Below are 25,724 nucleotides of genomic sequence, written 5' to 3'. Positions count from 1 at the left end.
CGAAGGGACTCTTCTTATCAACTGTATGCAAGACATTCCTCTGTGTTGTCATTATCTCTCTGACCCCCATTGTCTTACCTCTGAGAAGCAGGAGTTGCATCCTGTAGGTCTGATATCTGATTGGAGTTTAAAGTAATAGTATTGGTCAACAACTCAGTTCATTGTCTCTCCTATTTGTTCCTGACCGACTGTGGTGACACACACACTCTCTCTCTCTCTCTTTCTTTCTATGTCTCTTCCATGAGCTATGGGCCATGGCATTATTTCTCCATCACTCTCTGATCATGCCTATAATAATGTTATAATTCCTTTTACAAAGTAATTAAATACACTGTAATTATACACACTGTATACACACACAATAGTACCCCACTACAGTAAATGGTGACATGTGTGTGGACACCTGCTCGTCAAACTTCTCATTCCAAAATCATGGGCTGATATAAGCCTCCACTCTTCTGGAAAGGCTTTCCACTAGATGTTGGAACATTGCTGCGGGGACTTGCTTCTATTCAGCCACAAGAGCATTCATGAGGTCGGGCACTGATGTTGGGCGATTAGGCCTGGCTCGCAGTCGGCGTTCCAATTCATCCCAAAGTTGTTCGATGAGGTTGGCGTCTGTGCAGGCCTGTCAAGTTCTTCCCCGCCAATCTCGAGAAACCATTTCTTTATGGACCTCGCTTTGTGCACAGGGGCATTGTCCTGCTGAAACAGGAAAGGGCCTTCCCCAAACTGTTACCACAAAGTTGGAAGCACAGAATCGTCTAGAACAGGGGTGTCAAAGTCAAATGGACGGAGGGCCAAATAAAAAATTTAGCTACAAGCCGAGGGCCGGACTGTTCGAATGTTCATTGAAAATTTTTTAAATGACGCATATAGTCTAGTGAACCTAATTGAACCTACTGAAAACCTAACAAATATATTCCAATATGATCAGATAAATAAAGCAATATTTTCTTATGGCTCTGTCAGTAATCTTTAATTTTCAACAGACACAAAAGACAAATTTCCTTTATATAAAAATCCCCATAACATGAACATTAAATGAAAGAAACCGGTATTCAAGGCACCATCAGTAGCCTATATTTTCTATTTTAGCAAAAGTGGGCTAAATTTACTTCAAAGAAAAAAACAATAATAGCAATTTTCTATCATCCACTCAACTGAAATATTTTTAAAATATAATTGGATTGAAATACAATAAAATAAAGTGCAAAAATCTATTAATCAAAAACAACACTTTGTTTAAGGAGAAGTAACATGCAGTGAAAACAAATATTAAACTTTAACTTTTAAACTTGAACTGAGTAAAAACTCTAAATATGTGATTGCACAGTAATGTTCACTTGTTTGAGGTTGAGGGTGATACTTGGTGGTGTCCCATCTTTTCCACAAGTTCATCAATGTTCGGGGTAAGGCTCTGAGCTGAGGAAATCCTCAGAATTGAGTGGAGGTGTTCAGCAGTAAGTCGACTTCTGTGTGATGTTTTGTTCAGGTTCATCAAAGAAAACAGTTGTTCACACAGGTATGTGCTGCCAAACATAGACAACGTTTGAGCAGCCTGGATGCGCAGCTGGGGCATTGTGTCGGGGAGGAAACGGGCGAACTCCGCAGCACCCACTGCCGCATATTTTGCCCTCAGTGCATCATTGCATTGGAGGTCAATCAACTCCATTTGGAGGTTTGGTGGTGAGCTTTCCACGTCAACAGCAAATGGGTTACCGAGCAGTTCCAACCTGCTTTTTTGTGCTTCAAAGTCAGCAAATCGGAGTCGAAAGTCAGCGGCAAGCATACCTATTTTATCAGCCAACTGTGCGCTCGGGAACGCACTGGTAGAGAGCTTCTCTTTCATGGTCTGGCAGCTGGGAAAGTGGCTCAAATTTTCTTTCCGCATCTGCGTCTCCCACAGAGTCAGTTTGGTTTTAAATGCCTTCACTGTACTGTACATATCAGAGATGACATGATCCCGACCCTGCAGCTGCAAGTTCATTGCATTCAGATGACTCGTAATGTCACACAGAAAAGCCATTTCACACAGAAACATTTCGTCTCGGAGTTGTGTTGTGTCTTTCCCTTTGCTGTCCAAGAACAGACAAATCTCCTCACGAAGCTCGAAACATCTTTGAAGCACCTTTCCCTGGCTTAGCCATCGCACCTCTGTGTGATAAGGCAAATCACCATGCTCCGTTTCTAACTCCGTCAGAAATGCCTTGAACTGGCGGTGATTCAAACCTTTGGCTCTGATAAAGTTAACTGTGCGCGTGATGATGCTCATTACATGCTCCATTTTCAAGGCTTTACCGCACAACGCTTCCTGGTGTATGATACAATGATAAGCTGTCAGCTCACCTGTCGCGTTTTCCTCTTGCATCTTTTCCCGTATCTTCGCCACCAGTCCGCTCCTGTGTCCACACATCGCAGGTGCTCCGTCGGTTGTCAAACCCACGAGTTTTTCCCAAGGCAGCTCCATCTCATTTACACATCTTGACACCTCTTCATACAAATCATGCCCCGTAGTTGTGCCATGCATAGGACGTAAAGCCAAAAACTCCTCTGTCACGCTTAGGCTGGAGTCCACTCCGCGGATGAAAATTGACAACTGGGCAATGTCAGAAATGTCGGTGCTCTCATCCACAGCCAAGGAATATGCAATGAAATCTTTTCCCTTTTTCACAAGCTGCTCTTTTAGATTGATGGACAACTGGTCTACTCTCTCGGCAATGGTGTTTCTGCTCAGACTCACATTTAAAAAGAGTTGCCTTTTTTCTGGGCAAACTTCGTCACAAACTTTAATCATGCAGTTTTTGATGAAATCCCCCTCCGTAAATGGCCGGGCTGATTTAGCGATCTCTTCTGCCAAAATAAAACTGGCCTTGACAGCAGCCTGGCCTTGTGATTTGGCTTTTTTGAACAGAGCCTGTCGAGATTTGAGGCCTCGTTTTAATTCCTCTGCCTTTTGTAGCCTTTGTTCCATGTCCATATTCTTGTTTTTGTCCGCGTGTTTCGTTTCATAATGTCGTCTCAGATTATACTCTTTCAGTACCGCCACACTTTCTCCACACAGAAGACACACAGGTTTTCCAGCTACCTCCGTGAACATATACTCCGACTCCCACCTTGTTTGAAACCCCCGGTTCTCAGTGTCCACCTTCCGTTTTGCCATTTTTGATGGGTATCTGAAAGTTAATTTTACTGTGATGCTGACGACTGCTGTGCCAATAAATATTGAAATGAAGCAGCCTACTGCTCGGTGCGTCACCGTTGCATTGTGGGAAATGTAGTATTGGTGCGTGTAAAAGATCTGCGGGCTGCCGGCTTGCTGCGGTCTGCGGGCCGGTTCTAATAATAAATCAAGATCATCCCAGGGGCCGTAAAAAACCTTCTCGCGGGCCGGATGTGGCCCGCGGGCCTTGACTCTGACATATGTGGTCTAGAATGTCATTGTATGCCGTAGTGTTAAGATTTCCCTTCCCTGGAACCCAGGGGCCTACCCCGAACCATGAAAAACATGCAATATATTGGCATAAATAAGAACAAATCTAAGATGTTAATTCTAGAGCTTGTTGAATTTTTACTCGAGAAAACGGCAAACTATGATAACACTGAAGTCCCAGAGGACATAAGAGCTCAAAATAGAGCACTTGCAATCAGAACTCCAGGCATGTAATTTCTACTTGACATGCAGAGAGATTCATTATAATAGAGCACAAATAGGCACCAAAGTGATTTGTCTTTTTCGGACACAGTCCAACCGGCGGGTGTGGTGTGTGGATCCATGCTGCTCTCTGGTGTGCGAGTGGACCAAGCTACCAAAATATTTTCCATTGCAGTAACTGGGACAGGTACAGAGGTTAAACCCAAACAGCCCACAAAGTTTTATTGTGATTTCTGTAAAAGGGAAGGGCATATGGTCAGGTGCTGTTGGAACGTAGGCAGAGGAAATCCTCCTGCACATTTTAGACAGCCTGCGTGCCCTCAGAGTAGTACCAACTATGGAAAGGGAAAGGGGGATACCGTGTCAGTTGTCCAACAATGTACTCAACTGAAATGTGTCTTCCGCTTTTTAACCCAACCCCTCTGAATCAGAGAGGTGCGGGGGGGCCGCCTTAATCGACACCACGTCTTCGACGCCCGGGGAACAGGGGGTTAACTGCCTTGCTCAGGGACAGAACGACATATTTTTACCTTGTCAGCTCGGGGATTCGTTCCAGCATAATTTCGGTTACTGGCCCAATGCTCTGTTAGGTTTTGTAACTCTTGTCACAGAAGTAGTAATACGATGCAGAAATGTTGGGATTTGGCGTTTGGTAGACCGTCTAGATTCTACTTTCAGCATAGGTTAGATTTGGAGCTTTCTCCTAAAACGGTGGATGTTGATTATTTGACGATGATGTGTTAATAATTTCTTCCTTTGCAACTCAATAATTTCTATATCCATTTGTGATGGCTATATAGGTTACTTTTGTGAATCTGCTTTCTTTGATGTATACAGAGTAATAGACTAAATGTAGTGGCTACTGTTAAGACCCAAAGAATAGTTTGTTTTCCTATGCGTTATGTATAGATGTGTGTGTGTGTGCTATGAATAGTCATTGCTTTGTTTCTCACAAATTAGCCTTAGAACTTTCACCATTGGTATGCTAATGTTGGGTGGCATAAACTGAGACGCTGACACATATAATTTTCAAATGTGACTCTAAATGTGAAACTAGGCGCATGTCGTGTGTCACTACTTCACAGGAGCGCCATTTAAACTTAAACCTTTATTATTATTTTTTGGGGGGGGGGCAGAAATGCCTTCTGGAGCATGAGAAATGTCATGTGCCTTAAGAACAAACTTATATAACATCTGTAAATACGAATAAAATTGTTCAATTACGAGCCTAGTTGGTTTAGCCATGGAAAAAGACAGCAACCTTCCTGCTAGCCATGATTGGCTGAGATAATGAGTGGGCTGAAAATTCCCCCAGATGAGTCTGCCATGTAGGAAGCTTCTGTGTATAATATGAGCTGGTCAGTACGTGTAGGTAATCCTTTCTAACACTGCTTAAAAAAAAGAAAGATATTATGTAGTAGAACTGCGTAAGTGTTGCTCTCCACTTTCTGGAGAACTGAGTTTTGAAGTCAGTGGAATTAGAGTATGATAGCTAAGGAGATGGAGAAAACTCTGCCGTTTGATTGCAAATATGCAGACAGAGTCGAAAAGAGAACACATAGAAGGCTCCAGATTACATCTTCAAACTAAGGGCAACCATGGCATCCGTGACAGAGAGGGAGAAGTGTCCATCCATGTATACAGGTAAGAGAGTCTAGTGTAACGGATGTGAAATGGCTAGCTAGTTAGCGGGTACGCGCTAGTAGCATTTCAACCAGTTACGTCACTTGCTCTGAGACTTAAGTAGTGTTGCCCCGCAAGGGCCGCGGCTTTTGTGGAGCGATGGGTAACGACGCTTCATGGGTGACTGTTGATGTGTGCAGAGGGTCCCTGGTTCGCGCCCGTGTCGGGGCGAGGGGACGGTTTAAAGTTATACTGTTACACTAGCTAGCTACATTTTCAGATATTACCCATTTCTAATTTTTTCCTTCTCATTTCATTCTCATTTTCATTCTCATTTTCGTTTTCATTTCAAGCTAATGTGTACTGTTAGCTAGCAAGCTTACGTTAGCTGGCTGCTTAGCTAACGTTACGTTTTTGATCTGTGTAGTAATATTATTCATATCTCAGAGCCATTTGCATTGCTAGTTATAGCCTAATGTTAGCTAGCTAACATTGATTATGGTTGGTTCACTACCTGCAGATCCATGCAGGGTAGTAACGTTATGAGTTGGGATTATGGTTCATTGTTTAGCAAGCAGGCTACATGTCTAAACAAAAGACTTCTCTATGCAAGTAACTATTTCAATAGAATGTTTATGATGTCACTGTGACAACTGTTTAATAGACATAGCTGGTAGCTGTGCCAGAGCACAGAATAACTGAAGAATTTACAAAGACTTAACACCCGTTGAATATGGCCGCGGTGTCTGTAAACGTTGGCAAAAAAAGCTTAATTAAATTGTTGCCAGCAGCACAGTTGCAGTCACCAACACCCTGAATAACATAATAACAGCCTAACCAGCTCTGCTTGGGCGAGTGAAATGGTCAGTGTGAGCTGTTCTCTCATTTGTAGTTAGCAAGCTAGCCAACGTTAGCCATTTAGCTTGGGTACTTGACTGCTGTTAGGTCAGATCGCTCGGATCAACCCTACTTTTCGGCCAGAGCGTTCAGTGTGCTCCCCGAGAGCGAAACGCTCTGAATTTACTAACGGGCAATCTGACAATGCTCTGAGTTTACAAAAGCCCAGAGCGCACACTGGCACTCCAGATTCAATTTACTCGTAGTATAAACCAGCCTTTAGTCTTGAAATCTTTGTTTCAAGACTAAAGCTTAAAAGGGTGTGAACAATGCTGAATGGGTGTAGACAAAGAAGAACTCTCCAGTCAGTGCCAAAACATTCAAAGGCCATTTTCTCAAAAGTGAGGTTACAAGTTGATCAACTTTTAAAGCAGAATGACTTACCCATTGTTCCTCAACTGTAGTGTATGATATAACATTTTCTAGCTCTGAGTCTCTACTTTTATCCAATGTAAAAAACACAATTTCAAATTTTGCTACATAAGACCAAATCGAGCCAGTCGGTCACAAATTGTTTGTGAAACCAATTGCTTGACAGTTGTTTTGATTTAACTTCAATAATTGTTCTTGATTATTTGAAAAGTATGGTTCTATTGTTTATTTTCTCATTTTCAAGGTGCATCTATTTTCTCGCAAAGGGAGGAGAATTTGAGTGTTTTCATTTAAAATACTGTATTTTATGATACAGTGATCTTTGATATATTTTATATTCATTTGACTGATTTGATAAAAATACATCTGAATTTTCTATTGACCAATCCAAACAGATAAACACACTATTTTATGTTAATTGTAATGTGGATTAATCTGTGATGTACCTTCATTTCTGTGTTTTGATCTTACAAAGAAGAACACTTTCTAGCAGGAAAGGTGTTTCCTAACCACATTTACATGTCTAAAAAAGACAATTCTACCCACCGAAAAGGACACTCCTGACGTGATGCTGCTAAGACCATGAACTGCTGGTCCGAAGATTGTCTAGTGACTGTCCGGTTTTGAACTCTTCTGTCTGATGCAGAATGAGATGTGTTCAAGAGAGGATAATGTAGGGCAGCCCAGCCCCCGTAGCTGCTCTTCTTATCAACTGTAGGCAAGAATTTCCTCTGTGTTGTCTTAGGAGTGCCTCGTTATCGCTCCAACCCCTATTGTCTCATCTCTGAGAAGCAGAGGTTGCATCCTGTAGGTCTGATATCTGATTGGAGTTTAACTTTACAATACTAATACTATTGGTCAAAAAACTCAATTTTTGAATCCAAACAACGCAGATGCTTATAGAATATTTTAGATTCATTGTCTGTCTTATTTGTTCCTGACCAGCTGTGGTGAATTTCTCTCTCTCTCTCTCTCGGCAATGGCACAAGCCATGGTTTCTTTGTTTATTTCTCCCTCCCTCTCTGATCATGCCTAGAATAATGCCTTGTAATGCTTGTTGACTTAATCTTATGCTTTGTATAATATTGTCATTCCTTTTACAAAGTAATTCAATACGTTTCTTGACCTTTCTATTACTGCAACTCAGCTATTGTCTCTTGCGTATTGTTAAATAATCTTTATGGAGTCAGATAAACATTTTAATAGGACAATTGCACAGTCTTATCATGAGTCACATGATGAAATCACCAACAAACTATCATGGTCCAAACACACCAAGACGGTCGTAAAAAGATTTGGCATGGGTCCCCAGATCCTCAAAAAGTTGTACAGCTGCACCATCTATAGCATCGGTTGCATCACCGTCTGGTATGGCAACTGCTCAGCATCCGACCGTAAGGCACTACAGAGGGTAGTGCGTATGGCCCAGTACATCACTGGGGCCAAGCTTCCTGCCATCCAGGACCTATGTACTAGGAAGGCCCCCAAAAAATTCATCAGAGCGCCAAGTCTAGGTCCAAAAGGCTCTTTAACCCCCCCCCCTTTGTTTTTACACTGCTGCTACTCGCTGTTTATTATCTATCCATAGTCACTTTACCCCTACCTAAATTACCTCGACTAACCTGTACCCCCGCACATTGGCTTAGTACCGGTACCCCCTGTATATAGCCTTGGTATTGTTATCTTATTGTGTTACTTTTTATTTTATACTTTAGTTTATTTAGTCAATATTTTCTTAACTCTATTTCTTGAACTGCATTGTTGGTTAAGGGCTTGTAAGTAAGCATTTCATGGTAAGATCTGCACCTGTTGAATTCGCGCATGTGACTACATTTTATTTGATGTGAGGTATTTATAATATTATGTATCAAATATTACCCCACTACAGGATATTAAGTCAAACTCACCAATTCCTTTTTCACTTCCATGCTCTCTTTCATCTTCAGATTGGCAGCCACCTAATATAAGAGAGACATAACATGAGAAAATGGACCCTAGAAGGGTGAGATCCATGCCAACCACCTTATCCAACAACATTATCTATTCATCTCATTATCTATTCATCTAACAGTGACCTCACCATCATGGTCTCCATGGAAGTAATAAGGTTACCTCACCATCATGGCCTCCCGCGTGGTGTGGCATGGCAGCAGCATGTTTAACTGTGATCTCATCATCATAGCCTACATATCTGAGGTGACCTCACCATCATGGCCTACATGTCTAACAGAAGGGCGAGCTCACCATCATGGCCTCCTGTGTGAGGTGAGGTGTGGCAGCAGCATAACTAACTATGACCTCACCATCATCCCTGTGGTGATCTCACCATCAACATGTCTAACAAGCAAGGTGACCTCACCATCATGGCCTCCCGCGTGGTAAGGTTTGGCAGCAGCATGTCGTCCTGCATGATGTAACAAGACATCTTCCTGAAGCTACGCAAATCCCTCGGCCGCCCGTTCACCAGGATCTGACCCTTCATCCCCGTCTCTCTGTTACACAAACATAGAAACAGACAGTAAATGACCGACACTTGCATCTGATCTGAGTGATCAGAGACTGTTTTATTCAGTATAGTCTTCCTGCGTCTTGGCCACTTTCTCAGATCAGAGAAAGTCCATGGTTTCCTATCTCAATGCAGTAGTGTAAGACTGCTACGTAACAGTCCCCCCCCCCCCACATGTCTCACCTGGACCAAGCCCATTCTGACCCGTCTCACCTGTACCCAGCCAGGATGTTCATCAGAGTGGACTTGCCAGCCCCTGACGGCCCCATGATGCCGATGAGCTCCCTGCTACAGAACCTTCCCGACAGACACTTTAACAGGGCCTTGTAACCTGGGACGGGAAACACAGCAGTCAGTAAACAACAACAGGGCTTTGCAACCTGAGGGACAAGAAACAAAGCAACACCATGCAACACTCTCACAATCCATACCGACTCTAGACCGCAGGTCTGGGAGGATCCACACGGTTCGCAGGCTGTCAGGATCGGAAACTCACAGGACAGAGCTCTGTTTACAACTATCCTCCTCATGTGTCTGTGTTGAGGGATCGAAGTTGCACCGTGAGTGTGTTAAGCATCCATCAGAGTCCAAATTGTGTACGCGTACGCACATCGATGTTCTAGAATATTTGGACCATTGGCTTTCGTACTTTCCAATTCTCAGCGTTGCTCAACCTATTTCTTCAACCGTCAACACATTCAAATGAAGAGAGGACGCGCACACGGAACCGCGTTGGTCGGGAAATTTGGGAAGGTGCGTGCGCGTTCGGGCTGTGCTTCTCAAACTATTCTGTCTCAGCGTCTGTGGACTGTGATTTATGCTTTAGGGAACGTTCATACACACCTGAGGGCATGGGGTTTAATAAAAGAGAGATGATCAGATGGTAAACAAGTGAAAGGTTGAGAGGGAGAGGGAGGGGAGGGATGGAAACAGTGAGATGTAAAAGGGATAAGGGGATAGAAAAGGAGGGGAGTGAGACAGAGGGTGATTAAACCAATAAGGAGGTATGGGAGGAGACATCAGGATTAAGACTGGAACAGACAGGGAGATTGAAAGGGGGGATAGAGAGATGGATCAATGAAGAGCGAGGAATATTACATCCCCAGAGCTTTGGCCAACGGTGCCACAGAGTGCATTAAAGCAGGTATTAGACTGTCAGTTTCACTGTCTATACAGTGTTCTGGAGCTCTCTCACTAGCGACATACATTCAGAGAGCATTACATTCATTCAGAGAGCAACAGTACACAAGGTATGTCTGTCTGATAACAATCCACAGTCTATACAGCATTGTGGAGCCCTCTCCCACTCAGCATCTAACAAAAACACAACAAAATACAATATACAGTGTCACATATTGTTGGTTACTGTTACAGGCTTTGGTTTTTCCATTTATATTTAGAGTTTGGACATTAGCACATGGGGCGCACCGATTGGTTTCACCTTGTTAGTCAGTATGTGTAACACCGGCGCTCGTTTGTCATCTCATTAGTGGGAAGGTGTTTAACCTGTGCTGTCCCAGGGCTCCTGTTGTCTTGAGAGATGTGGAGGTTTAACACCTTTAGTTTGCTCTCCCTATTTGATTGGTAGACAAACAATCTTTTATCTGATCTTCCCTGTTTCTGTTTTGCTCCACTTTTTGGTTTGCTTCCTGTCTTGAGTTTGGTGTGGGTTTCTCTTTTGTTTGCCTCTTCTTGGTCCCATTTAGTGGGCGCTAATGGTGGGTGTCTTTCTGGTCCCAGTTGTTGTTGCTAGTCAACTGTCAGTGGACACCCCTGTGAGTGTCTTTTAAAACCCCACCTGCTTTTTGTTGTTTTCAGTGACTCTGTTAGTTCCCCTTTCTGTTTGAGCGACAATTCGTTTTTTTCTTGCTGGGGAACAGTTACATATCAGCACATGACATTTGGCATAGATGCAATGTGCATTCCTTGCTCTGATGGAAAAGTAGTGATCAGACCCTGACCCAAGTAGCTTAAGAACACCTGCTCTTTCCATGACAGACTGACCAAATGAATCTCGGTGAAAGCTACCATCGCTTATTATTGTAATTTATTAAATATACCGTGCCTTGCAAAAGTATTCACCCCCCTTGGCGCTTTTCCGATTTTGTTGCATTACAACCTGTAATTTAAATAGATTCTTATTTGGATTCCATGTAATGAACATACACAAAATAGTCCAAATTTGTGAAGTGAAATGGAAAAAAAATACTTGTTTCACAAAATACAAAAAAACACTGAAAAGTGGTGCGTGCATATGTATTCACCCCCTTTGCTATGAAGCCCCTAAATAAGATCTGGTACAACCAATTACCTTCAGAAGTCACATACTTAGTTAAATAAAGTCCACCGGTGTGCAATCTAAGTGTCACATGATCTGTCACATGATCTCAGTATATACAGTGGGGAGAACAAGTATTTGATACACTGCCGATTTTGCAGGTTTTCCTACTTACAAAGCATGTAGAGGTCTGTCATTTTTATCATAGGCACACTTCAACTGTGAGAGACGGAATCTAAAACAAAAATCCAGAAAATCACATTGTATGATTTTTAAGTAATTAATTTACCTGTATTAAATGCACCTGTTTGAACTTGTTACCTGTATAAAAGACACCTGTCCACACACTCAATCAAACAGACTCCAACCTCTCCACAATGGCCAAGACCAGAGAGCTGTGTAAGGACATCAGGGATAAAATGGTAGACCTGCACAAGGCTGGGATGGGCTACAGGACAATAGGCAAGCAGCTTGGTGAGAAGGCAACAACTGTTGGCGCAATTATTAGAAAATGGAAGAAGTTCAAGATGATGGTCAATCACCCTCGGTCTGGGGCTCCATGCAAGATCTCACCTCGTGGGGCATCAATGATCATGAGGTAGGTGAGGGATCAGCCCAGTACTACACGACCTGGTCAATGACCTGAAGAGAGCTGGGACCACAGTCTCAAAGAAAACCATTAGTAACACACTACGCCGTCATGGATTAAAATCCTGCAGCGCACGCAAGGTCCCCCTGCTTAAGCCAGCGCATGTCCAGGCCCGTCTGAAGTTTGCCAATGACCATCTGGATGATCCAGAGGAGGAATGGGAGAAGGTCACGTGGTCTGATGAGACAAAAATAGAGCTTTTTGGTCTAAACTCCACTCGTCGTGTTTGGAGGAAGAAGGATGAGTACAACCCCAAGAACACCATCCTAACTGTGAAGCATGGAGGTGGAAACATCATTCTTTGGGGATGCTTTTCTGCAAAGAGGACAGGATGACTGCACCGTATTGAGGGGAGGATGGATGGGGCCATGTATCGCGAGATCTTGGCCAACAACCTCCTTCCCTCAGTAAGAGCATTGAAGATGGGTCGTGGCTGGGTCTTCCAGCATGACAACGACCCGAAACACACAGCCAGGGAAACTAAGGAGTGGCTCCGTAAGAAGCATCTCAAGGTCCTGGAGTGGCCTAGCCAGTCTCCAGACCTGAACCCAATAGAACATCTTTGGACGGAGCTGAAAGTCCGTATTGCCCAGCGACAGCCCCGAAACCTGAAAGATCTGGAGAAGGTCTGTAGAAGGTCTGTATGGAGGAGTGGGCCAAAATCCCTGCTGCAGTGTGCAAACCTGGTCAAGAACTACAGGAAACGTATGATCTCTGTAATTGCAAACAAAGGATTCTGTACCAAATATTAAGTTCTGCTTTTCTGATGTATCAAATACTTATGTCATGCAATAAAATGCAAATGAATTACTTAAAAATCATACAATGTGATTTTTTTGGATTTTTGTTTTAGATTCCGTCTCTCACAGTTGAAATGTACCTATGATAAAAATGACAGACCTCTACATGCTTTGTAAGTAGGAAAACCTGCAAAATCGGCAGTGTATCAAATACTTGTTCTCCCCACTGTAAACACCTGTTCTGACAGGTCCCAGAGTCTGCAACACCACTAAGCAAGGGGCACCACCAAGCAAGCGGAACCATGAAGACCAAGGAGCTCTACAAACAGATCAGGGACAAAGTTGCGGAGAAGTACAGATCAGGGTTGGGTTATATAAAAAAAAAATCCGAAACTTTGAACATCCCACAGTGCACCATTACATCAATTATTTAAAAAATTGAAAGAATATGGCACCACAACAAACCTGCCAAGAGAGGGCCACCCACCAAAACTCACGGACCAGGCAAGGAGGGCATTAAAACCTGTCTGGGAACGGGGGGTTCCCCTCACCAACAGCCAATGAAATTGCAGGGCGCCAAATTCAATCAACAGAAATCTCCTAATTCAAATTTCTCAAGCATACAAGTATTAGACACCATTTTAAAGATAAACTTCTCGTTAATCCAACCACAGTGTACGATTTCAAAAAGGCTTTTCGGCGAAAGCAGAACATATCATTATGTTAGGTCAGCAACTAGTCACAGAAAGCATACATCCATTTTCCAACCAAAGAGAGGAGTCACAAAAAGCAGAAATAGAGAAGATTAATGACTAACCTTTGATATTCTTCATCAGATGACACTCCCGGGACAACATGTTACACAATACATGTATGTTTTGTTCGATCAAGTTCATATTTATATCCAAAAACCTCCGTTTACATTTGGCTTTGCCTCCAAAACATCCTGTGAATTTGCACAGAGCCACATCAATTTACAGAAATACTCATAATAAACATTGATAAAAGATACAAGTGTTATTCACAGAATTAAAGATATACTTCTCTTTAATGCAACCGCTGTGTCAGATTTCAAAAAAACTTTACGGAAAAAGCAAACCATGCAATAATCTGAGTACGGCGCTCAGACAACAAATCAAGCCAAACAGATATCCGCCATGTTGGAGTCAACAGAAGTCAGAAATAGCATTATAAATATTCAATTACCTTTGATGATCTTCATCAGAATGCACTCCCAGGAATCCCAGTTCCACAATAAATGTTTGATAAAGTTCATCTTTATGTCCAAATACCTCCTTTTTGTTTGCGCGTTTAGCCCAGTAATCAAAATTCATGACGCGCGATCACTTGGTGCAGACGAAAAGTCAAAAAGTTCCGTTACAGTCCGTAGAAACATGTCAAACGAAGTATAGAATCAATCTTTAGGATGTTTTTAACATAAATCTTCAATAATTTTCCGACACCTTGTAGAGTCCATGCCCCAACAAATTGAGTCTGTTCTGAGGGCAAAATGGTGGGGTGGGTGGTGCAACCCAATACATCCACTGGACTCGTCTCCAGCCGCTAATGTGAGAATACAATATGTCTGGCAACGCGATACGATCCATCCACTTATCATGACACCAACTGAGTGCTAACAGTACCCTATCAAGCCATTACTACCCAGCTGACCCCCTCCTCACCAGCCTAATAGACAGTCAGTTAGAGTGAGTCTGAGGCCCAGTGATCTTTACTGAATGCTCTCCTGCCTGTCTATCTTCTAACTCTCTCTCTCTCTCTCTCTCTCTCTCTCTCTCCTTTATCTCTATCCTGCCTCTCTCTCTCAAGTTGTCCTGTTGCAAGGTGAACAATCGCCCCCAGTCTGTCCTGAGCGATCTGGAGCAGGTTTTCATAAAGGAACTCTCTCTGTACTTTGCTCCGTTCATCTTTCCCTTGAACTTGACAAGTCTCCAAGTATCTGCCGCTGAAAATAATCCTCACAGCATGATGCTGCCACCACCATGCTTCACCGTAGGGATGGTATTGGCCAGGTGATGAGCGGTGCCTGGTTTCCTCCAGACGTAACGCTTGGCATTCAGGCCAAAGAGTTCAATCAGACCAGAGAATCTTGTATCTCATGGTCTGACAGTCCTTTAGGTTCCTTTTGTCAAACTCCAAGCAGGCCTTTTACTGAGGAGTGGCTTCCGTCTGACCACTCTACAATAAAGGCCTGATTGGTGGAGTGCTGCAGAGATGGTTGTCCTTCGGGAAGCGTCTCCCTTCTCTACAGAGGAACTCTGAAGCTCTGTCAGAGTGACCATTGGGTTCTTGGTCACCTCCCTGACCAAGGCCTTTCTCCCCCGATTGCTCAGTTTGGCTGGGCGGCAAGCTTTAGGAAGAGTCTTGTTGGTTCCAAACTTCTTCCATTTAAGAATGATGGAGGCCACTGTGTTCTTGGGAACCTTCAATGCTGCAGAAATGTTTTGGTACCCTTCCCCAGATCTGTGCCTCGACACAATTCTGTCTTGACCTCATGACTTGGTTTTTGCTCTGACATGCACTGTCAACTGTGGGACCTTATATAGAGAGGTGTGTGCCTTTCCAAATCATGTCCAATCAACTGAATTTACCACAGGTGGACTCCAATCAAGTTGCAGAAACATCTCAAGGATGACCAATAGAAACAGGATGCACCTGAGCTCAATTTGTTGTCCCATAGCAAAGGGTCTGAATGCTTATGTAAATAAGGTATCTGTTTTTTATTTTTTATAAATGTGGTAACATTTATAAAAACTGTTTTTGCCTTTTCATTATGGGGGATTTTGTGTAGATTGACGAGGGGAAAAATGCATTTAATTGTCACATCTTCTCCGGCCGTCAGCGTCACCGGTCTCCTAACCACCGGTCCTGGCAACCCATCTTTACGCACACCTGCGTCACACCTGGACTTCATTACTCCCTGATTACTTACCCTTTATATAGCTCTCTTTTGTTATCAGTTTTGGTTAGGCAGTATTGGTTATGTTTTCTTGTCGGACGTTTGTCTTGTATCGTTCTATGTTCGTTAATATTAAACTCACTAACTGCACCTGATTCCTGACTCCCTGCGTCAACATTACAGAATACTGCCTCACCAAATGGAAGCAGCAGTTAATGACGACATCTCCCAGATGGTCAGCGAACAGGGACACCTACTTTGCCAACACCATGACCAGCTGGCACAAATGGATGAGGTCCTCCGCGTTCTTCAACGTCTCAACATTTCACTAGGGTCGTCACCTCAAACAAGCGGAGGACAAGTCGACCCAGTGAGCCAGCACCCCAGCCCATCCAACAGTCCGACCAGGTCAGCGATGCCCGTTTGTCCCTTCCCTCTATTTTACTCATCAGATGGGAGCCCCCACCATGGAGAGGACCAAGGTTGCCACGATTATTTGCCTGCTGACCGGACAGACATTGGAGTGGGCTATGGCCATCTGGGAGAGAGGAGGAGCTGGGTTCCTAAGAGGGGTTCATGGTTCTGTTCACGGGGGTCTTCGACCATCCACTGGAAGGCAGAGAGGAGGGGGAGTGCCTAATCTAACTACAGCAGGATGACCACAGCGGAGTACGCGCTCACCTTTCGGACAGTGGCAGCATGCAGCGCATGGAATGAGCCGGCAGTCTGCACCCTATTCAGAAGAGGATTGCGTGAAGAGGGCCAGACGAAGTTGGTGTGCTAAGACGACAAAATAACCGTCTTCGCGAGCGTTGGCACCCCATCGCCTCTCTCCCTCCTTCATTGACTGTTCTGAGTCAGAGCCTGAACCCATGTAGGTAGGGGCCACATGCCTCCCCGCAGCTGAGCGACACCGCCATAGACAGTTAGGGCTATGTCCTTATTGTGGCCAGGAGGGGCACCAGCTTCTACGGTGTCCGGTACGTCTCAACCCGGGAATCCACGAGAGCAGAGGGACGGCCCTGTGATCATCCGTTTCCTGGGTTAGGCATGAGTACTCCATCACTTTGCACCAAACCTTTTTTTGTATCGATTTCACTAGCTGGCTGTCCCTCATCTATTGTTTCTATTGTTCATCTATTGTTTCTATGAATTTCATTGACCAGGCCCTTGCCTCCTCCCTGCACATCACCTCATACCCGGTCTCCTCTCCATTTCCAGTCCAAGCGTTGGACATGCGACCATTGGGACCCAACGCTATTACGCACATCACAGCTTCACTCACCCTCACCGTGGGACCCAAGCACCAGGAAAGCCTTTCCTTCCTCCGCACCTGTGCACAAAGTCATCCTTCGCCTTCCGTGGATCTAACTCCATAATCTCACCATTTCCTTGTCAGAGAGGAGGATTACCGCCTGGGGACCAGGATGCCGGAGGACCTGCTTTTCTGCACCCTGTGGTTCAACGTCAGTGGAGGGCCCTGTGAGTGTCTGCCAGCCCATCAATCGGTCCTCCCGTATCAATGGCCACGTGTTTTGGGACGTGGATGTGGACATCCGCCAGGCTCTGGAGAGGGAATCCACTCATGCCACCTGCCTTCCGGAGCGCATCTACGCCCCCGTGGGGGTCAGAGATCGGTTGCTCACCTTGGCACACATATCCCTCACCATTGAACACCCAGGTATCACCACCACCACTCAATCCCTTTCTAAGAAATACTGGGGGCCCACTTTGGGGCAGGACGATGCTGTGTCAACTCATGTCAACACTATGTCAACTCATGTTCAGTGTGAACACAATTTAAATCTCCTCGGCACGCTCCAGCAGGTAAACTCTTTCACCTTCCCGTGCCTCAGCGTCCCTGGTCTCATCTTTCCATTGATTTTGTCATTGATCTCCCCTCCTCTGATGGGTTCACCATCATTTTGGTGGTTAAAATCATGCCGTTTCATCCCTCTCTCTGGTCACCCTACCGCTCTCTAGGTCGCTGAGGCACTGTTCCAGCAGGTCTTCCAGGACTATGGCCTTCTGGGGGATATCGTCTTTGATCGTGGCCCCCAATTCACATCACATGTATGGAGTACTTTCATGGAGAAGCTGGGGGTCACGGTCAGCCTCACTTCCTGGCACCAGCCTCAATCTAATGGGCAGGTGGAGCGGATGAACCAGGAGCTGGGGATGTTCCTGAGGAGTCACTGCCAGGACCGGCAGTAGGAGTGGGCCCGATTCCTTCCTTGGAATGAATATGCCCAGAATTCATTGCAACATTCCTCCACCGGGCTGACTCCCAGTGTGTTCAGTGTTATCAGCCGGCCCTGGCTCCGTGGACTCCGAGCCAGACCGAAGCTCCTGCGGTGGACGAGGGGTTATGGCACGCAGAAGAGGTATGGAACAATGCCCACGTGAGACAGCGCGCCGTCCTCCATCAGAAAGAGCAAGGGATCACCACCACAGTGAGGCTGCCGTGTTCCATCCTGGTGATCGCTTCTGGCTCTCCACCAACTAAAATACAATTTTATTGGTCACATACACATGGTTATCAGATGTTAATGCGAGTGTAGCGAAATGCTTGTGCTTCTAGTTCCAACAGTGCAGTAATATCTAACAAATAATCTAACAATTCCCAACAACTACCTAATACACACAAATCTAAAGGGGTGAAAGAGAATATGTATATATAAGTATATAGATGAGCGATGGTTGAGCGGCATAGGCAAGGTGCAGTAGATGGTATAAAATACAGTATATACATGTGATATGAGTAATGTAAGATATGTAGACATTATTAAAGTGGCATTATTTAGAGTGGCCTTGTTTAAAGTGACTAATGATCCATTTATTAAAGTGCCCAGTGATTGGGTCTCCATGTGGGCAGCAGCCTCTCTGAGTTAGTGATTGCTGTTTAGAAGTTTGAGGGCCTTGAGATAGAAGCTGTTTCTCTGTCTCTCAGTCCCAGCTTTGATGCACCTGTACTGACCTTGCCTTCTGGATGATAGCGGTGTGACCAGGCAGTGGCTCGGGTGGTTGTTGTCCAGGAACCTCCCGCTCCGCCTGTTCTGTAAGAAGCTGAGTCCCCGGGGCCGTTCAAGGTTCACTGGAGGGTCAACGAGGTAACTTACAGATTACAACTCGCCACTAACTACCGGATCTCACCATCTTTTCATGTTTCCCTCCTCAGGCCAGTGGTTCCTGGTGTCCTGGCTGATGCTGTCCCCCACGACACCCCTCCGCCTCCCTTGGACATCAAAGGGGAGCCCTGCCTCTGCTGTCAGATCACTCCTGGACTCCCGACGTCGTGGGAGGGGTACAGTCCAGAGGAGCGGTGCTGAGTTCCGGTGGACGACATTCTAGATCCCAAAATCTTCCGAGAATTCCACCTTCGCCGTCCTCCTGGCCGGTGTCATCCTGCGGCTGAGGCCGCGCGTCGGGGGCAGGTATTGTCACGTCTACTCCTGCTCCTGCTCTACCTCTCCGGCGCTCGACATCGCCGGTCTACTAACCACCGGTCCTGGCCACCCATCTTTACGCACACCTGCGTCTCATCATCAGTCACACCTGGACTTCATTACTCCCTCATTACTTACCCTTTATATAGCACTCGTTTGTTATCAGTTATCAGGCAGTATTGGTTGTTTCCCTGTCAGATGTTTCTCTTGTTTTGTATCGTTCTATGTTCGTCAATACTAAACTCACTAACTGCACCTGCTTCCTGACTCCCTGCGTCGACGTTACATTAATCCATTTTAGAATTAGGCTGTAACAAAGCAAAATGTGGAAAAAGTGAAGGGGTCTGAATACTTTCCAAATGCACTGTATACAGCCAATACATACAGGTAGAAAAAGTTCCTAATCAACGATTCATCTGTACACTATATACAGTACACATCAGTACACTCTGTCAACTACAATATCAACTGAATGCCAGCCTGCTGGTCCTACTAGTGTCTTTTAATACAGTATTGTATAGTATTGTATCCCAGTATTGTATGGAGAAGCTGTGTCTCTCATATAGAAGCTGAATGGGTTATTCAGTTCCACAGAGATTATTTAGAGTCTGACTGTGACTGAAATCCTCTGGCAATATTACAGGTCACCTTCACCACATACACACACACACACCCTTCTTCATCCCCAGCACATTACTCCTGATGTCTAATGGCTGCCACCCCCATCCTCACCCCTCCTCCCCCTACCCTGCAGTGTATTACATCCATTGGATACACCACAGACAGACAGGGGAGCAGCCCCCTGTCAGAGAAATAGCTCTTCCTCTGCGTGTGGCGCATACTAATGATCTAACCTACTGCTGCGGGTGGAGTCTAACTCTGTGTTGCTGATGTCGCATACCGATGTGGTTATTCACCCTCACATTGTCTGCTGTGTCATAGACAGAGGTGAGATGACTTCCTCCATATTGTTTATGTCACATACGGTAAGACTCTTGCCCATTCACGCAGAGAGACACAGAGACACAGACACACGCACAAACACAGACACATGCGTGGGCACAGACGCACATACGCACCCACGCACCCTTCTTCAGCCTCCCTTACACTGCTCTCATGTGGCTATGGGCTCAGGGTAGTCTGGAACTTTCAGTTTCTCTGTGGGACAGCACAGGAGATCAGAGTGCATCACACAGTCTTCAGTCCAAGCAAGCCTGATTTCAGATGTGTCCCTATACTGTAAACAGGATTATTAGGGAAATCGTTCTCGTTGCAAAGCATTTCAATGTTTGAAACAAACTATTATATTAATCTGACTATCCAAAATAATAGTATTATTTTGTGCATGTAACCATACTCAATATGTCTAGATGATTTAGTGCCAGTAGTTACCTGCAAGCTGAAATTCCACAGGCCTTGTGACTGAAGCAGAGCCGTTGTGGGACGTGAGGAGTGTAGAAATGACCAGGTGTGTGTTTGTATGCGTGTATGGACCAGATAACAGTAAATAACAGAAGGCAGAGCTCCAGACATCTGCAGGGGGAGGGGGGGCTGCATGACAGAACCCACTCTAGGCTCTTCTGTTCAGAACACCATCCACCCCCTCTCCTCAGCTTCAAATGACACACACACACACACACACACACACTACATGCCTGGACTGACGTTACGTCATCCGTAATCTCCCGTTGGAGGTATATGCCCTCCACATGAAACACCTTCTGTGGAGTAACCTTATTTATCCTCATCCATCCTCCCAGGCATAAATGGGCATTCCAGGGATGGCGACTATAAAAATGAATGAGAAGGGGGTGGCTGCAATGCCCCACCTGACCCTCACATCTCTGGGTCTTTACTCCAGTCGAGAGCCGACCAAACAAAGTAATGGCGCTCTCACTGATTGACTCTCCTCAGGCATCCAGTTCCACGTCACGTGAACCACAAAAATCCTCAGATATGACGGCTCCTTCTCAACCTTCGTGCTCCCGAGTTCTGAATCTCAGAAGTCATCCGTTATTACAGCTCCCTCTTCACCGTAACTCGTTGCGTTTCTCTCTCTGAGAATCACACAGACTCCTGAGATATTACGGCCCTCTCCCTGGGCCCCTCTCCACATCCCCCCCCCCACCCTTCTGCTAAGATCTTCATAATAACTCTCGGGAGCAAAAGCATACCCTGGAGCACCGTGCTCAGCTCCGCACCATCACATTACGTCTGCTCATTATACAGGTTTAATTTTACACTGCAGAGGGATCTCACTCTCTCTCTCTCTCTCGCTGCTCATTTTGATGAAGGAAAAAGGGTTTTAGGTGGCTCAAAAAGGAAGAACAAAAAAATATTACTCAGTCTAATGACTAAGCCTATTAGAATATAAATGACATTTGAACCAAATGATGAGTAACAGGTAGTGGAGCCTTCTAGGGATGCAGTGAGTCTGTGAGAGAGATACGAGGCAGTGAAGGGTTAAATAGGGCTCATGCCAGGAAGGTTTCAGTCACCGTCAGACTCAAAATAGTCTCTGTGTGAACTGAATAACGTACAGTATTCAGCTTCTATATGAGAGACTCAGCTTCTCCATACAACACTGTACAATCCTATATAAAAAAAAACACTAGTAGAACCAGTTGGCTGGCCTTCAGTTCATATTGTATTTGATGGCATGTACTGATGTGTATAGTGTATATAATTTACAGACGAATCATTGATCGCTCATGAACTTCACTTTTTCAACCTGCATTGTATTGCCTGTATATATCCTTGTCTATGCTTGATTGTGCGTTTATTATGCGTGCACACCCTCCTGTATTTCCCCTCAGGGACAAACACAGTCATTATCTTATCTTAGGCATCCACCTATGCATATCTATGTCACTGAAGGGGTATTAGTCAAACTCTAAATAGTCTCTCAATGAACGGAATAACCTATGCAGCCTCTATTGGAGTCAGACACCACTTCTTCATACAATACTGGGATAGGCTACAATACATGTAGCTAGACATATAAATAAGGGCACAGACCACAGACCTTCACATGTGTGAATGGATAACAGGGGAAGGCTAGGGGAGGTTAGCTCCATGCAGAGTTGAACAACAAAACAGTGGGTAGAAACCACTGGTTGAATGGAGAATGCCGACGTGACAATTCAATGCATGAACAAAGGGGTTCGTTATCGATCAGACCAGCCTTCAGTCAGGAATCTCTCGCTCTGCCCCGTTTCCCATTTGAACCCATACACGTGCATTCGCATGCAGGCACTATACATACGTACGCACCCACACGCACCATCTCCCAGTCTGACCATGTGATTGCAGTACTGTCTGCCCCTTTTTGTCTCTACTATCATTACTGCTAGACATGAAGGTACTGGACAACTTCCGCCACACTGTCACTAATGGACATCAATAATAATAAGGCCAACAACAACAGTAGTGATGGAATGTAGATCTGACTTATTGCAACACCATGCTTCATGTTCAGTGATTGCGGTTGTGTTATCTACTAGTTGAATGCACCGAGCCTCTCTGCAAACACATCTACCCAACACCCGAAATGGACATCAATGCAACCTCAGATAAACAACAGTAGAAAGAGAGGATGTATGATAAGATCAGACATACTGTATTAATATGCGCCATGTAGCCTATAAACAAAGCACCTGTGGAGGACACAAAGACATGGCGTAGGGGTTGGTCTAAGGAGGACGTTGTCCTGACAGAGAGGTATGGCCAACCAGAACCATTTTGCGTCATTCTGGAGACTCCAAGGCTCCGAAGTTGCTCATTAATCAGGCCGGTGGGTTTAAATGCCATTAATATTTAATGAGCAGATCAATCGTATATTGGCCCTGTCTGTCTGCCTGGTGTAGCCCATAACCTGGGCGTATCGTACATCGTGAGATGGGTTGGAGGGTAGGGGGGGGCAGGCGGCTAGTGTGAATTATTTATTGTGTCTAAACTCTGCTGAACACAGCACAAATATACAGCAGCCACACAGCCTGGTAGAACAGACGTGTGTGTGTGTGTATTGCATACAGATCATTGGTCCTTCGAGCTGGATACTCCAGACACACAGAGAGAATAAGAAGAGTACAAGGAGTAAGACAATCGACCAAGATAGGTCTGCCAGTGTTTGAACACCAGTTACAGTAATGTGTGTATGGGTATAGCTTGAGTCTACATACAGTTTGAAGTCGGAAGTTAACATGCACATAGGTTGGACTCATTAAAACTCGTTTTTCAACCACTCCACAAATTTCTTGTTAACAAACTAGTTTTGGCAAGTCAGTTAGGACATCTACTTTGTGCATGACACAAGTAATTTATCCAACAATTGTTTACAGACAGATTATTTCACTTATTATTCACTGTATCACAATTCCAGTGAGTCAGAAGTTTACATACACTAAGTTGACTGTGCATTTAAACAGCTTGGAAAATTCCAGAAAATGATGTCATGGCTTTAGAAGCTTCTGATATTCTAATTGACATAATTTCAGTCAATTGAAAGTGTACCTGTGGATGCATTTCAAGGCCTACCTTCAAACGCAGTTCCTCAATACTGGACATCATGGGAAAATCAAAAGAAATCAGCAAAGACCTCAGAAAAAAAATTGTAGACCTCCACAAGTCTGGTTCAACCTTGGGAGCAATTTCCAAACGCCTGAATGTACTACGTTCATCTGTACAAACAGTATGCAAGTGTAAACACCATGGGTGTCAGATGTGTGCGTACTGGTAGCGAAGTCAGGTGCAGGAGAACAGAGATTTGTGAACAGGCGCACACTTTATTTAGGTAAAAGTGAAGAACGCGCAAAACAGTTACAAGAATTATGTTTAACAATAAACATCTTCGTGAAAAATAACACGGGAAAAACAAGCCAGTCTGGCGCGTCAACAATACACACGTAACACAAACAATCTTACACAAAGACATGATGGGGAACAGAGGAATAAATACATGTAGATTGATTGGAGAATAAAAACCAGGTGTGCAGGGAACAAGACAAAACAAATGGATACATGAAAAATGGAGTGGCGATGGCTAGAAAGACGGTGACGTCAACCTCCGAACGCCGCCCGAACAAGGAGAGGAGCCGACTTCGGCGGAAGTCATGACAATGGAAGTCGTGACACATTCTTAGAATAAAGTAGTGATCCTAACTGACCTAAAATTTATTTTTTACTAGGATTAAATGTGAGGAATTGAGGAAAAACTGAGTTTAAATGTATTTGGCTAAAGTGTATGTAAATTTCAGACTTCAACTGTAGATACATAAATTCATCTATATGATATATATAGCCATCACCCAATAAAGATTCTCATTACTTGGCCATTGTGCTCTATGATGTTATCAGGGTCGTTTTCATTAGGGATCAAATGAAAGAAAACTGACTGACTATCTGAACTTGTCCAATACGACTCTGGAAGACATTTTGCTACAGTGCACCCTAACAAATATGACCCTGTTGTATTGTTTTTGTAGGGGTGGTGTATGGGTGGATATATACCTCAGCTACCTATCTATCTTTAGTATGTGTGGTGTAGGGGTGGTGCATCATGTCTGGGTGGTGTGTGGGCTGCAGTACCTCTCCTCCTCCAGCAGGGGCCCTCTCTGATGGTGTACGACAGCTCAGTGAACTCTATGTCCACAGCAGAGCGCCGAGGCAGGTGGGAGAACCGCTGGGCCTCCGTAATGTGGTTCTCCACTTTCTTTAGGTGGGTGAGCAGCGGGGCCTCCGTGGGCACACCCCCACCCCCAGGGAGTTTGGTCTCCTCCATGGGGATGCTGACAGAGACAGACGTCTCCAACGTCCTCTCAGCCATACTAACAGACTGGAAAAGAGGGGGGAAACTGTCAGTTATTATAATACTACAGATGTCATGTTATTATTACACATGTTATTATTGTGATGAGTGGGTATATGAGATGAGATTCTACAAGTAGGTTACCCAGCAAACTGGGAACATTCCCAGAACATTGCCTAAAATTCCCATGAAGTTCTACTTAGAGTTTTATCTAACATTAAGAAATATCCTTGGAAAATTCTCCTAACATTCACTAAAATGTTGTGCACAACATCTGTAACAACGACCACAGAACATTCTCCAAAAGCTATTAGGTTTCCAGAAAATATAATAACAGTAATGTTTTCCCAGCAAACCAAAATTGGTTCTGTGAAAGTTCCCAGAACATTTGTGAGGTTGCGGAAAATGTTCTCTTCAACCAAAAACTATCCAGTCATGCTGATGATTTTACAACGTTTGTATAAAACATTCACGTGATGTTGCAAGAACATTCCCAGAATGGAGATCCCAAAAGATATGTTCCCAAAACACAAAAGACAGATGAAATGTGTTCTAGGAATGTTCTTGCAACATCAGGTGACTGTTTTTTACACTATAGAAGAAACAATGTAGAATCATCCACACAACTGGACAGTATTTGTGTTTTGGGAACATACCTTTAATGATGTCCCCACAATGTTCTCACCAGACTGTTCCAACAACCCAATGAAACAGTCTGGTAACCTTTAAAGAATAGATTAAATGGGTTCTAGAAAAGTTCTTGCAACACCAGACAAATGTTTTATACAAATATTCTATAGTCATCAGCATGACAGGACAGTATTTGTGTTATGAG

At 44.4% G+C, this 25,724-nt stretch overlaps 1 protein-coding gene across 1 annotated transcript in view; it reads right to left on the bottom strand.

Moving 5' to 3' along the window:
• The window catches only part of abcg4a (ATP-binding cassette, sub-family G (WHITE), member 4a), a 39,418-nt gene that overhangs the window by 6,897 nt on the left and 6,797 nt on the right, over positions 1-25,724 (bottom strand). The window contains exons 2-5 of the mRNA XM_055942965.1: positions 24,670-24,916; positions 9,267-9,384; positions 8,907-9,039; positions 8,455-8,505 (exon numbers count right to left, since the gene is read on the bottom strand). Of these exons, the coding sequence (XP_055798940.1) occupies positions 8,455-8,505; positions 8,907-9,039; positions 9,267-9,384; positions 24,670-24,916 (549 nt within the window). The remainder of the gene's footprint in view (positions 1-8,454; positions 8,506-8,906; positions 9,040-9,266; positions 9,385-24,669; positions 24,917-25,724) is intronic.

Source organism: Salvelinus fontinalis, chromosome 13, assembly GCF_029448725.1.
Source record: "Salvelinus fontinalis isolate EN_2023a chromosome 13, ASM2944872v1, whole genome shotgun sequence".
Lineage (NCBI taxonomy): Eukaryota > Metazoa > Chordata > Actinopteri > Salmoniformes > Salmonidae > Salvelinus > Salvelinus fontinalis.
Note: the sequence above shows the minus strand (reverse complement) of the source record. Positions and strands in the feature narration are given on the sequence as shown.